General features: G+C 36.3%; 1 protein-coding gene and 1 long non-coding RNA gene across 2 annotated transcripts in view; one reads left to right on the top strand and one right to left on the bottom strand.

Annotated features, from left to right (window-relative positions):
• Positions 1-8,706: 8,706 nt before the first annotated feature.
• six2a (SIX homeobox 2a) lies at positions 8,707-11,842 on the bottom strand. The gene is made up of 2 exons (XM_039672077.2): positions 10,763-11,842; positions 8,707-9,481 (listed from the first exon to the last, which is right to left on the bottom strand). Exons 1-2 carry the CDS (start codon positions 11,320-11,322, stop codon positions 9,169-9,171), a joined length of 873 nt encoding a protein of 290 aa, XP_039528011.1. The 5' UTR covers positions 11,323-11,842; the 3' UTR covers positions 8,707-9,168.
• Positions 11,843-12,400: 558 nt separating this feature from the next.
• The window catches only part of LOC120479514 (uncharacterized), a 39,097-nt gene continuing 36,424 nt past the window's right edge, over positions 12,401-15,073 (top strand). The window contains exon 1 of the long non-coding RNA XR_005622935.2: positions 12,401-12,516. This is a non-coding gene — a long non-coding RNA (uncharacterized LOC120479514). The remainder of the gene's footprint in view (positions 12,517-15,073) is intronic.

The raw sequence follows: 15,073 nt of genomic DNA on the forward strand, positions 1-15,073 counted from the left end.
TAGTCCCTTTTTTAAAGTTCACATGACATGGGGTTATTTTATTATTTTATGTTTCCTGGGCTGCCCTTATAATGATAGTATGTTTTATAGATTAATTGTCATTATTTAGAAATAAAAGGCATTTTCCTAGCCTGATTTTAGCCTTTGATTTGAACGCTCTGTTTGAAGGGGTGTGTCTGCTGTGGGATTCAGTGGAACCGGCCACTGCTGTGATTGGCTGACAGGCTTGCATATGAAATAGATACGTATTGCATGTTAAACTCACTTGAATAGTTTTACTACAGCTATTATACATTTTTACTATTACAGCCATAGAGATTAACAAAACGTGAGCATTTTTTTAAGTATTTAGATATATTCCCATCACATAAAATGTTGCCGTGATGAGCATTGAGCAAGCAGATGACACTCTGTTGATTGGGAGAATGAAGAAATTATCATTGCAATGCAGTTTCTGCTCTCTCTAATGCTTTCACCATTGCAAACACATTGATGTACATACAGTAAGAGCGTCGTTGCGTTCGTCATGGATTTCATAATGAGTTGTCCCAACGCATTCTCCTCCCAGGGCATCATATAATGACACTTTTGACAATGCATCCAAAGCACATGGCACACTTTAGCATCAATATAACACGCTTCGGTTATAGGTAGGTTTAAGTCTGGGGTAGGGTTAGACCACTAGGAGGCGCCTTCTGGCCCATATATATCTGCGTCTCATATTGACGCTAAAGGGTGCCATGTGTGTTGGATGAATACGCATTGTCGCCTTGGGATGAGAACGGGCTGATTGTCCAGATAAACTTGCACTGTGTGGAAAGATTGTTCTTTGATGCCCTTCTAGACACGCCCCTGCTTGTGATATCTGTTTTCAGTTGTTTTCTTGGTGGCACGATTGACCAATCAGAAGTATTCCACAGGGCCGTGTAATAATACTCTAATGTTCTATAATCTACTGTAACAAATACATCTTAAAATAAAGTGTAATCCAAAAATATTTGAATTTCAAATCAGTTATTTGAAATGAAGTTTGAGTTCAAACATGGTAAAATAGCCAGCCTACATCTCTTTTTTGTTGTTTTTGCAGTTAAGTTGTTCAATGTGTTCAGCTATAGTTGTGCCTCTCTCCACTTCATGCCCACACCGGGAGATCATGCAGAATAAGCACACTGTGAACACATCAATAATTAATCACATGTAAGTCATGATGTTGTACACTGAACTGGGTTTCCATTTCTGCTAGATCACAGAGTTAGAAGGCTCGGAATGTAATGGAATCCGGACTCCCTTGTTAATTTTTCATCACTGATACCCGGACTTTCTACAGTCTGACTGTAAAAATCGAATGGGCTTAGCTGGAGCGCAGCCTTTTAAGTTAAATACAGGGTAAGTGCCCGAGATGGCGAGCCATTCTAATAATGGACAGCAAAACACACTCTTAACAGGAGCATTTCTTGGATTCCCTGCAGGGCTTTAAATGATTTCATAGCAGTGTCTCCTCTTGCAGCATTGCCTTTCAATGTTAAGTGACACTATTTAAAATGTTATTTAAAGGGATAGTTCATCCAAAAATGAAAAATTTGTCATCATTTAATCCCCCTCAAGTTGTTCCATTTTGGGGTGAACAAACAGGAAGAAAGAAAAACAGGCAGTTAAAACATCTATGCATCAATCATTAGTATTTTTTAGATATACATCCATTTAATTTTCTAGTATTAATATTATAATTAATTAATACATAAAAATATGAACACATTAAGTGTTTCGGCCATGGCCAAAATTGGCAGTGGCATAAATTTTGTGTTTCACAAAGCTTGCTGGTTTCTGCACTCGCAGACCTTAGACACTTTCAGACACAATATTCCTTGCATGTGAGGTCATTTTGATGCAAAGTGATGATGGCTGTATGCGTTTCTAACCATTGCTAACACAAAAACACACGGACATGATGCACTTCTTCCCTCTTTTTATAGCAATGAGTCTGCTCTTATAATCCAAACAGAATGATAGAGTGATTTTACATGACTAACTTGTTCACACTTCCTATGTGATGATGAAATGATTAGTGAATTGATCTTAGCTGTTAATTTTATGCCAGGGCCAAAAAAACCCCAAAAACAGTGAAATTTGAGTTTTTGTGATGAAGTTAATTTTCTTGACAAATGAAGCTTTTATTTAAAATGAATCTACATTTAATCGTTTAGCAGATTCTTTTTTATCCAAAGCGAGATTAATTGAAACAATCAAACCAAGAATAGGGCAACACTATACAAGTGCTGTAACTAGTCTACTACTGTACACATATAGCAAGGTTTTTATTATTATTTTTATTCTCTTATTGTTTTCTATGTTGATATATAGAATAATAAGTATTAGTATAAGTAGTCTCTTGAAAATGGCTAAAGACAGCTTGGAAGAGTCAAGGTAAAGGTCTGTGAAAGTGATGTTGTGCCTTTTGGGGGACATCTAGAAACAATGTAAATCAAAACCACAACAACTGAAGCAGCACATTTTGCAAAATACAACATGTGTCTATGCCATAACTATTGGCCAAGGCTGTTTAGAGGTAACTTTCAGTACTCACTTAGGCCACCTACTGGCCGAATATGCAAATCAATGAAAACTGAATGAAAACAAATATTTGAAAACCTTTTTTCACATTTGCTAAGAAATCCACTTCAAGCTATGTTAGATTTTATATTGTAGATAATAGGCTATATTATGTTATTATACATGTTCATGTAGCTACGTGGAAACTGCACTTTAGCCATTCAAACGGTGGCCTGCTCTTCGCTTCCCAAAGTGATAAATGGCTGCATCTGAGAACAGCACACATCCGAATCCTATGATCGTGTCACATCTGGTTCCTACCGAGATACCATCATCTGATTGATTTTTGAAGGCAGCACGGATCTATCCGTTACTGCCTTTGTTTAGCTCCAACCCTAATTTTATAAAACACTCCTGGACAAGCTAATCAATTAAGGTCTTCAGGATTAAAAATAAATTATTAATAAATAAATACTATTTATACTCATATTTATTTAGAATACCATATTCACATTCCCTTGCAAAACTTGCATACCTGCAAAATAAAGCTGTACATATTCTGTATATTGTGTATTTTTATATATATTTCTTTTTTTATTATGTCTTGTCACTGGACAAAATCCTTGTATAAGCATACTTGAAAATAAAGCTCATTCTGATTCTGATTCTGATCCTGCCTCCATAGGACTAAAGTTGCCCATCCCTGACCTGACATCCAACTATCCAGTGAGTTCATGACAGTTGATATACAAATAAAATGCCATCTAAAAGTTGAGGTTAGTGGTCAGTTTATGTGTAAACGTGCCCGTATATATATTATCGTCTTTTTATGCATTTGTGTATTAGGGTCAGAGGCCCCAGGGAGCCATCTTACCCCATAATGGTGTGCATCTATCTACGACAAATAATTAGCAAATGTTTCTATATGCACTGTATTTCTCATGACACGTTGGCTGACACATATCCATTCTGCATATGCTAAACTACTGTATATCTAAATATGTTACTATTTAAATATAAATGTAAATATGATGTCAGAACCATTGGCATGAGAACCACCTTACTGTTTTAGAATCTTTTTAAAAAAATAGTGAATACATTTTTTTTTTTTTTTGTCAAAATGCTAAATGTACAAAATAAAAAAATAAAAATTAAATTCCCATATAGGCTACACGGGGAATGGTTACAATACATATTGCAACTGATCGTATTTATGAATTCGTTTTTTTCATGATTAATGATTATTTATGAATGATTTTTTTTTCTAACAATTTATTTATTTAAAAAATATATAATCATACAGAATTTTAAATAGTATAATATCCACGACGTTTTCTATCAGTGTTAAAACCCACCTCGTTGTTACAACCAGTAGTGGGGTATAGTTTTAATAACAAAACAACTGAAAGTTCATTATAATAGTCATCAAATCAGTAACTTTAACTATTATCGTTACATATTCTTTATCTTTTTATATTTATATCGTATTGTTTACGTATAGCCTATAGCATATTTAAACTATAAATTGCTGAACCCCTTGTAGTACTGCCGCTGAATCTCTAGGTGTCGCGAACACCCCGTTAAAACCTCTGATGGGTCTCACAGGCCTCCGTGAGAATCATTAAAGCGACAGCTCAGCCAAAAATGAAAATTCTGTCATAATTTACTTACCGTCAAGTTGTTCCAAACCTATATGAATTTCCTTTTTTCTGCTGAACACACAATAAATTATTGTGAAGTATGTCAGTAATCAAACAGCTGAACAACTGGAACAACTGGAGGATAATTAAACGATGACAGAAATGTAATTTTGGGGTGAACTATCCCTTTGAAGGTGATTGATATTGTGGCAATTCTGGGTAAATCTGCTTTGAAAGAAAATGTACTTTTGACATGAACGAATAAATACATTCCCCTTTCCATCAACTGAAGAACAGGGAGGATAATGACATGTATTTGTGGCTAAAAGCTCCTTAAGCTATAAAGGAAAGAGGCCATAACTGGGCCAAGGGATCCTTATCACAAGTCTCTATTATCTCATTAAAGTCTCAAGATGCTGATGATGAAAGGTTAATATCTGTCCATTTTCTATTTAATTACATATCTTACATTTATATCCAATATCTGTATGAAAATATGTTTTGTCCTTTGTTTTGTAATTAAAATCATAATCATTCAGTGTGTTCCAGGTCATAATCTCCAAAGAGGGCAGGTTGACTATCACTTTTTTGTTCAGCAGCCATATTTCATTAGCTTTGATATTATAAGTCTTTTTATGAAATTAGCTCAAATGGATCTTGTTAAGTTTGTGTAGCCTCTTTTCTTGTCTGAAAACAGACTCTATTCTCCCCAAAGGTTTTAGACATATTTAGACAAGGCTTGTGTTGGTCGGTCAGTCCCTCTCTGGATGCCCAACACCCTTTCCCTCGCAATGTTTGCTTGGAACTTTGTGGTTGTAAGAATCCCTTTTATATATATTTTAATTCACTCTTCTGTTTTATGTGTGTCATTATATTCTCACATATTCAGTCTTTTCGTTTTTATTATAACAATTACTCGTTTAGCTGTAACCTAAGCCTAAAACAACTAGCCTATGTTTTAGTCAAGCAGCCTCTCTACAACTACTCATTTGTTCACTAGATGGCGTCACTGACTATTGCGAGCACTACACTACACTACACTAAGAGTTGTATGCACTAATGAAGAGCTCTCATTCGCTCTCACTCAGTAGCTATTATTTTCGATGTTGTTTAGGTTGTAGCAAAGCAACCAACCAGCACACACACACACCATAACTTCCAAAATGTCCGGTTTTATTATTTTGGTTTAGTCCCCAACGTGTGCCTGGAACACTGGCCTACCCGGACCACACATGCGTGCGCGTTTACTACATCTATGGAGACATAGACCTCTATGTGTTTTTATAGCAAGCTAAATATAAAAGTAATAGATTTATGAAGTAGCAGCTTAGTTTAATAGCCCTAACAAAAACGTTCTGTAGTTTTACAAATTTGTTTACTTTATTTCTTTTTTTTTTCTTTTTTCTTTTTTTTACAAATGATGGCGTTCCTAAAAGGACGTTTGGTTAGATTTAGCTCAATTCTGGGTATACATCTGTCCCCCCAAAATATGGTCAATATTACACACAGTCCCACATCCTTCCAATGCGTTACAATGCCCCCTTGTGTCTTTCAGCATTGATTCTGGAACAACCTGGACGTGAAACCTTCTCTTCAGTTTTTGCGACCATGCAGGGCTGGGGAATGAAGGCGTGCAATTTCTGCGTTAGAAGCTCAGTTCACCTTTTTCTATTTCTACGCGTCATGTGGAGGTTATATGAGGTATGCAGCAGGAGTTTAGTTAAAATTGTGTTCAGCCTCCTAAGTTAAAAGTAACAGTTTCCCAAACTAGTGAAGATGTTCCATAGCCCTTATGTCTATGTGAAAATATCTACTCTGCGTGCACAAGGCAATTGACACGACGCCCTGGTTGCGACCTGTTTTGTCATTGAAGAAACCTTGTCAACCAGGAATGTGTCATTGAAGAAACCTATACCTGTATAGAGTAGATAGCCCAAAAGAAAAAAGTATTTTGGCATTAGAGGAACTCCTTCTCTCGAATACGTTATAAAGGGATACACACAACGCCGATTAGACAGTTAGGTATTTCCGATATTTTAGGATTGCATATGGAATTTAATAATGTGTTAACTATAGCCTAATCAGACTCTCTGTAAACATCAAACAATTGGCCCAATTGCTTTTATTTAAATTAGCAATTTGACATAAATAGTTTAATTACTAGCATATGCCTAAAGTTCCATTAAAGTAGGCTACCATTAGCCAACAGTATAGGTGAATATTTTTTTTTATGTATTTTTCATTTGGCTATGTCTTTTTTTTTCAAGGACGTTATTACAAACATTATAGCCTATTTGCAATGCTATAGCGATGCGAATCTGGATTAGAGCTAGCCTATAAAATATATTTAAAATTAAGTATAGGCTAAATCCCGTAGAACAACACACAGAATATTCCAGTTCTGGTATTGCACCCGAAGGCCAAAATAATGTTGGCCGAATCATATTAACTGATAATATAAACAAAAAAAGCCTACCGAATTGTGAAATTTACCGAATTAATTGGTTAATTGTCTTCTTGAGTCAATTGTAAACAATGTAGTTTTGAATATTAATAAAATGAAAAAACTTTGTAAAGTTGTCTAAAATAAAAATAGATTTAAAAGGTTAAAAACGACGAAGGAAAGTAGTTTGTCAGTCTTGCGACATTTAAAGCCAGGGTTACATGTGACCATTACACATTGTGCCCGTGGTTTAGTGTAACATTTTATTTTGTATTTATCTATAGGCTATCCTAATTGAGTTTTCCATGAGAACGAACTATTTTGACAGAACAAGCTAAAATTTAAAAAAATGCAGCTCTGTGGAAAGTCAAAGTTAAAACTGTTGCCTTTAGAAGCAAATATTTCAAATAAAAAAGAAGAAAAAAAATAAAGAGATAACAGCGATGAGAGGGGTAGTTAAGGAGACTGGTGATGGAATGCAACTAACGCAAAATTGCAAGACTGTTAAACGTCATCTCCTCATAAACATGTTTTCCAGCATTAACTCAGCGTATAAGCTTGCATTTATAGCGTATTAGCCTCACTACTGAGAGAGCTTTCTTTACATCTTATGCCCGAATTTTTTTTACGACCTGTCCGCCTCTCCCAAAGCCTGCATAGACAACATATAGCCTATAGCATTACAGGCACTTGTTGATTTCTAAAAAGGACTTGGACAATATTAGCCTATAGGCTAGGCTACTTTAGCTATATTCTCTGGGGATACAAACCTTGTTTTTTGAGAATGTTATAATCCAACAAACTTGGTGTCTCCTAAGTTCATGGGGATGCTCAAAATAATTACTGCCATCTTGTTCGAAAGATAGTAAAAGCCTACTTTGCGTGTGAACAGAGTTGAAAACTTATATGATCCCGTGCACACTAACGTATTAAATAATATCAAAACCTGTAAACGTAGATTTATGAGAGTAAAATACAAACTTTTACATTTATGCATTTGCATCCTTTTATCCAAAGCGACTTACACCATAACCCTGTGGGAAAAAAGAATGCAGCTAGCAATAGCCCATGAAACATCACATCAGCTCCTTTTTGGATGAGTGTGAACAGATTTGGCCATAACTGTTTGGCTATATTACCTATTGCGTACTTGTAGACCTCAGAAAAACTGGTTAAAATGTTAATATCATGATTGATATTACATCTAGCCTACTAAATGTTGAGCAGTTCGTGTTATGGCATTGTTAATAAAATAAGTTTCCTGGATACAAGCCTTTACAAAACATTTTGATGGCGTGAAAGTACGTCGATTAAAAGTCATTAAACTGTAAGATAATTTAGATTCACATTCAATTGAATATCTATTTCACGATATCACTTTCACAAACTGCAACTTATTCTTTCACTGACTGTAAATATTATTAATAATAATAAAAGTAAGAAATATATAATAGCCTATATCTAAAAATATCTAAATAATAATAATAATACAATTACCATAAAAAGAACAGTCTGTGTAATTCGTGCGGCAGTGACTATTTACATTTGTAACTTGGATAGTTACAATGGAGAACAGTGAAATAATATCTGAATTATTCAGATAATCTAGAAACACAGTGAAGTTTCTGAACATTATAAAAGTATTTTAAAAATAATAATTCAGGCTGCGCTTGTATTTGATGTCTGTCGTATATATATATATATATATATATATATATACACACACACACACGCGCGCGCGCGCGCGCACACACACACTTACACTTCAAAGTTTGCTGAGTAATCTGTCAGTACAGTGGTCAAATACTTTGTCTTTATATTTTTGCCATCATCGCATTAACTTGTATAACGTAAAAAAACTATAACTTTCAAAGGCTTAATCAAGAACACAATTTAAACTATTTTTTAACTTTCGATACCACCACGTGACCAAATGCATGTAAAAAGATCAAATCTGGACACCTGTCTAACAAACCATTTCACAGCATAGGCTAAAACAAAACCATTCAAACAATTGCTTTGCTCGGTAAATGCATCTGATTTTATTGTTAAGTGTATATGAATGAAACTATGATGGGTTTGGAGTTTATTGTTTATTGATCCCAAAGGTTACATGCAGTCGCTTTCCAAAAGTAAAATACAAATAAAAACGAAGAGATGCCCCCATAGCCGTTCGTATTAAGCAATGCATTAAACGAAATCCCATTCAAATGAAACGATGAATGGCCTTTAAAACATTTTTAAAATGTAAACAAACGGAATACGCGACTGAGGATTCCTGGGTCAATTGCAATCTAATTTAACAACGATATCAAATAATGTTGATATCAACAATTAAGACGTTTTATCATGTTTATTAACAATAGATCATGGCATTACATTCTAGAAAAATACCTCTATCAAGGCCCTCCAAATCAGCTTTGCAAGTAGGTCAGTCGACAAACATCCATAACTCTCTGTGTCCATTGCTTGTCTCTTTTGTTTTGTTACGCTAAACGTTCACGTACAAGCGTCCTTTTGAAAGGCTCCACATGTTTAAGAGCCAAGGTCGACCAAGTTTGATGACATAGGGTTCAGTATAGTGTCGTGTAATGAATGGTGGTGGTGATGATGCACGGAATCAGCACTAGGCACTGGGATGGCGCTGGGACCAGGTGGAGGTGCGAGGCCGTGGAGGGACTGAAGTCCGGAGTTTGACGTGAGGAGCAAGGCCGGACTTGACGAGGTGTGATCTGGGGTACCAGACGGCGTTTTATCGTCGTCCGAGCTTCCTAAAATAGTCTTATTTCCATTCATGGAAGACGTTAATGGGTTGTGACTGTTTGTGTTCGAGTTCTCATTATTCTCCCTGTGAAATGACAATGCAGAGTTAGGGTTAGAGCTTATTCAAAACTATACACTGTATAAAAAAACAAATATGATCAATGGGTACCAATAAGTTATGGCGTGATTTTTTTAATCAAAAATAAGTTAAGCAATGTTCAACTTTTTTTATTAGTAATAGCCTACAAGATTCAACTAATTTTTCAAGTCAGTTTAATGCAATTTAAGTTGAAATTACTTACACATCCAAGTTCATTTTACTTAAAGGCAGCAATTTTCTTTTTCATTTTTTCTTTTACAGTTTATGATGACAAATAAATATTAGCATAGTGGCTAACATCTTATAATATAGGCTATTAATACTAATAATAAATATCGGCCAATTCATTTAATTCTATAACAATTAATATTAAGTTGAAGACAGCGGGTTGGTTCTGTAGGTGTGAAATATTATTGTAAATTAAGAAAACATCTTAAGTTCAGTAAAAAAAAAAATAAAAGGACATTTTTAAAATGAATGTGGCCATGAATTAGGCTATAATATAACCCTTGACACAAATATATAGGCCATACACGATTTGTGTACATTTGTATTAATGTATATAAATTATTTGTTCTAATTCGTGTCGAGCTAGTGCAGGATATAGGCCCTAATAATTTATTAATATGGTTGGGAAATAAATCGTCGAGGTTAAGAACCGTGTCCACTACTGATTTTCAATCACAACTTGTCATGTAAAGGTTATTTCATAAATTGTTAATTAAGGATAAAGAATCTGGAAACATACGAGATATTTTTAATGGTTTACACTGTGGTTTCAACTTGACCACCTCGCCTGCGGGTGAAACAAGACACCCGTTAAGAAGGAGATTGCTCATTCTGAGAACTGCACATTCTAAACAAGAATCTATAACTCTTACAATCCGAAGAACATTCCAATTAATTAAAAATGGACGATTTCTCCAAAAGTTATACACACATTATGGTTTTTTGTGTATTTTTTAGAAAATGATATAAAAATGTCGTTTAAGAAGCCTATATTGTCAAAAAAAGCAGGCTATTGCTTAATAACTACATAAAGTGACATTAACAGAACTACAACAACAAATGACATTTGACGTTGTGGCATCTATCAAAGGGAATTAAAAAAAAAATCTTTTATCTTTCATATATAGGCTAAGAAACTTATAGCTACTCGCCTCTGGCTTAATTTTACGGCATGCGTGCATTAATAATGCTTTCTAATTACGTTTAAACACACAGTACTAATAAACAGTTATTTAGCTGCAGACTATAGACCCGTACCTTTCTTTAGCCTCCGCTGCTCGGTCGCGTTGACGTCTGTTTTTAAACCAGTTACTGACTTGTGTTGTTGTTAGCCCCGTTGCCTCTGCTAGTTCCCTCTTCTCCCGCGGGGAAGGGTAGGGGTTATGAGTGTACCATTCCCGCAGCACACTCCTGCTCTTTTCTTTAAAGCAGTAACTTGTCTCCTCACCGTCCCAGATGGAGCGAGGGAGCGGAAACTTTCTTCGGACGCGGTATTTCCCAACAGCCCCAAGAGGGCGGCCCCGGAGCTTCTCAGCCTCGACATAATGCGCTTTGAGCCACAGCTGCTGCAATTTCGGATGGTTGTGCGGAGAGAACTGGTGGCTCTCGAGAATCTTATAAAGCTCTCTGAAATTTCCCCTATGAAAAGCGACCACAGCTTTCGCTTTGAGCACACTCTCGTTCTTGTGGAGATGTTCGCAAGCCGGCAGAGACCACAAAAAGCGCCCGAGACGTTCAATGTTTCCACCCTGCTGAAGGACCTCGCAGACGCACGCCACTTGCTCTTGCGTAAAGCCGAATGTTGGAAGCATAGACATGGTTTGTCACGAATAAACGTCCACTTTTTCTACTTATTTCTATTTTACCGACGACAGCGACAGTTCTTCAACAGATTTGAAGTAAAACCTTTGGAGGCACAATTTTAGGACGACTTCTCGAGTAGCCTAGACGAAATCAAATCCCACTCCTGGCGAAGAGAGGCACAAAACTTTAGATCCGTTCAATCAAGCATAATACACCGTATATCCATCTAAAGAACACGAAAGAAAGTTGTTCCTCCTGCGCGAGTCTCTCGCCACCTCTTCTATGTCGTTTCAGCATAACGCACTCCCGAAGAAAGACCTCGCTCTCTTGTTTTAATAATATTATTCTAAGCTGGCAAGAAAAGCGATTATGTGAACTGTGATTGGTTGGTTATCTGACCCGGGGATGATGAGGATAAGACAATAGTTTTAGTCAAATTATTTGCCATGGTTACGCTGTCATTCAAGGTAACCTGATATGCTTTGAGGTGGCTCCTTGGGCTGGCTGACAGATTATTCCCTTATTCCCTTCGTAGAGCCCGCCCACTGACAAAATATAGCCCCGACTTTCTCTGTATATTACCCTGGGGTTTGACAGACACTTCTAGCAACCAAAGAGCACTGATCTGTGAGGTAGTGAGGTAGCAGCAGTTGAGATGAGAGCGCCAGAGCAGGATTGCGCTCCAGACGCTCTCCAAAACCAAGGACCCGGAGTCCATAAGTGGGAGTCCATAAGTGAGTGACCATACGCAGACAATCCACCCTGCCTATGCGAACCTTTCACTTTGTAACTGGTCGATCACACCAAAACTATTTCAACGTTTGGGGAAGTAGGGGAACTCTCAGAAATCATACACAGGGTCTCTCTAACTCTTTTGCAGTATCATTACTGCTATCAAATGTAATAAAATAAAATCACAATGACACAATATGTTTGCAAGAACGTCCAGCCTACATTTATTTAGTTTATATTTCTGTTTAATTCAGTGGCTTAATCGAACTAGTTGTCCCGTGTTATGCATTATTTAGCAGTTGTTGAGGATAAAAAGGGGGGTATGTTTCTCCATGTGCACACGCGTGGATGCCAGGCATTATGGACTAGTGGAACAGGGTTGGAGGGCGTATAAGTATAGAGCGGTTTTCAAGGATACACGTTAGAATGAACAACGATCATAGGGATAGGAAACACTGCGAGGGACGATTGTGCGGGTAAGACAATTTAGATTTATTGAAAATGATGTTGACTAAAGTTAATCGAAGTATAAGATGTTCATGTGCATTATATGCATATTTATTATGAACCAAGGCTATAGAACATTGTTTTTCTTAAAGAATAGTTAGCGAAAGTGTTACAGCTCCGAGAGGGAGAGGTGCATCTTTTAATGATGCCGTTACGCACACCATTATTGGCATATCATCTGTCCATGTCTGTTGACTGAACTTAAACTCACCGTGTACTGTGGCATAGAAACAAAGTTCTGCTTGCACTTTGATTTCAACTCAATGAGTCTTGAGGCCACAAGAAAGTGAAGCAAAATCATATATTACATGAAATAAAAAAGCTGATACTGTTGAACTTGAGACGTGTCAGTCTTGTCATAAGAGAGAGAACATTCGTTTGGTCTGTCTTTGCAGTTTTATACTGCCCTGGTGCAGTGAAGGCCTGTGATGTGGCTTATGAGTGAAAAATACTTCAGAACCTATTCAAAAGACGTCAAAGCGTGTAACATTATGAAAGATTACAATGCTAAAATTCCCACCCACCCTTTTAACTGGCAATTTTGTGTAATAGTCGCAAGGTGGTTCTAAATATCTAGGCTGCACGTTCGATACAAGTGACGAATAAATGATAAACAAGTAATCAACGTCACAAGTGACGTATTTTGAAGACATTCTTATGATCTGATAAATCAAGAAAACTAGAATCTTTTGAATTCAATAGTTGATATTTTGTTAACAACAGCAATTATTTCACAAAATAAAATATAGCATTATATATTAATATAAACGACAACAGTCATAAAATCTACACTCAGATTACAGGTAAATTGTTAAATGTTGAATGTTTGCAATTAGTGTAAATGACGGTTGTTGATTTTGTGAAAAAAATTAATGCCAACCTCGGAGACAGCCACTGCCCTTGGAAATTGATATGAATGTATCATTGTTGTACTTTGCTGTGAGGAAACATTTCTTATGTTACTTTGATATGATATCCTTACCTGATGTAGATCATTCCCTGGACACTGAAACTATTACCGATATATTGCTGATAACAGCGAATTTAAGACTATTGAACCAATTGATGCAGATGTATAAAACGATCATCTATAAAATACACTCGTAACACTTTACAATAAGGTTCATTAGTTAACATTAGTTAATGTATTTACTAACATGCACTAACCATGAGCAATACATTTGTTACTGCATTTGTTAATCTTTGTTAATGTTAGTTCATGAAAATACAGCTGTTCATCATTTGTTCATGTTAGTTCACGGTGCATTAATTAATGTTAGCAAGATTTTAATCAAGTATTAGTAAATGTTGAAAATAACATTAACAAAGATTAACAAATGCTGTATATGTGCTATTCATTATTAGTTCATATTAACTAATGTAGTTAACTAATATTAACTAACGAACCTTATTGTAAAGTGTTACCAATACACTTTAACACCCAACGCTATAGTGAGCTTATTAAGTGATAGTCACAAATGGAGGTATTTTACCAATCCTTTCCATTTGTGACGTTTGTGATTAAACTAAAAGCAGTATGTGAAGCAATGGAAAACACAAATTCAAAGGATTTTGGATGCTTTCTGTGTGTGTGTGTGTGGGGGGGGGGGGGGGGGGTGTCACTGACAGGCCAAATCAAGGTACTCGTTTCGCCTTGACACTGTTTGTAAACGGCTTGTTTCCACGGATCATTTTGATCAGAACTTCGAAGGACCTGCGCTGCTCGTCTGCACGGTGATTATTACAATGCTGATGAATGGGGATCGCGTTTCGTCTAATAGCCGCCCCCTGTTTTGACAACCTCCCACAGCTAACCGGAGAGCGCGCAGCCGCGACCTCCACTAATTGGACTGATTATTGCAAGATGTTTTTTCCTCTCTGGAAAGCGCAGGGTGGCGGCAGTGCGCGACTGCTCCGTGGCTTGCACCACAAGACCTGATGAGTTACATTCTTTCAGACATGTCATGTTAAGCGGGAATAGAAACCAGACGCGTGGTGTCAATGTGCGGTTCGTTGGAAGAAAAACAAGACACCCATCGTATTAAATATTGAAATAACGTTTCAGCGCGAATAGATTAATTAGTTGCATTTAATAATAGCCTAATAATAATAAACACCTAGTCTATATAGGCTAAGTGTGCGTAATGCAATCAATCATGATATAGGAAGATCCAATGATCCAATCTACTTCTAAACATAACTCGAGTGACTAAAACAAGTGCACACACAATGTCTGTTATGTTTTCAGAATTGTAGGTTATTGTTTTAGATCTCTGATCCGTTTTGTTGGCTGGTTGTAAAGAGAGATTCTTTTAAATTATAATGCTTAAGGTTGTGTGTGGAACATAATCATTTTGGACTTGCATTTGATGACCACATGCATTAATGCAATTAAAAAAAACTGTAAAACTATTGTTAAGACCTATAATTAAAGCACAATTTACTAGCCAGTAATTTTCAGATTTAAAGATTTCGAAAATAGATATAAATAGTATTTTATAACAAATTTTGAGACATATAACCCAA

This window comes from Pimephales promelas, chromosome 11 (genome assembly GCF_988280905.1).
Source record: "Pimephales promelas chromosome 11, fPimPro1.hap1.1, whole genome shotgun sequence".
NCBI classification, from domain to species: domain Eukaryota; kingdom Metazoa; phylum Chordata; class Actinopteri; order Cypriniformes; family Leuciscidae; genus Pimephales; species Pimephales promelas.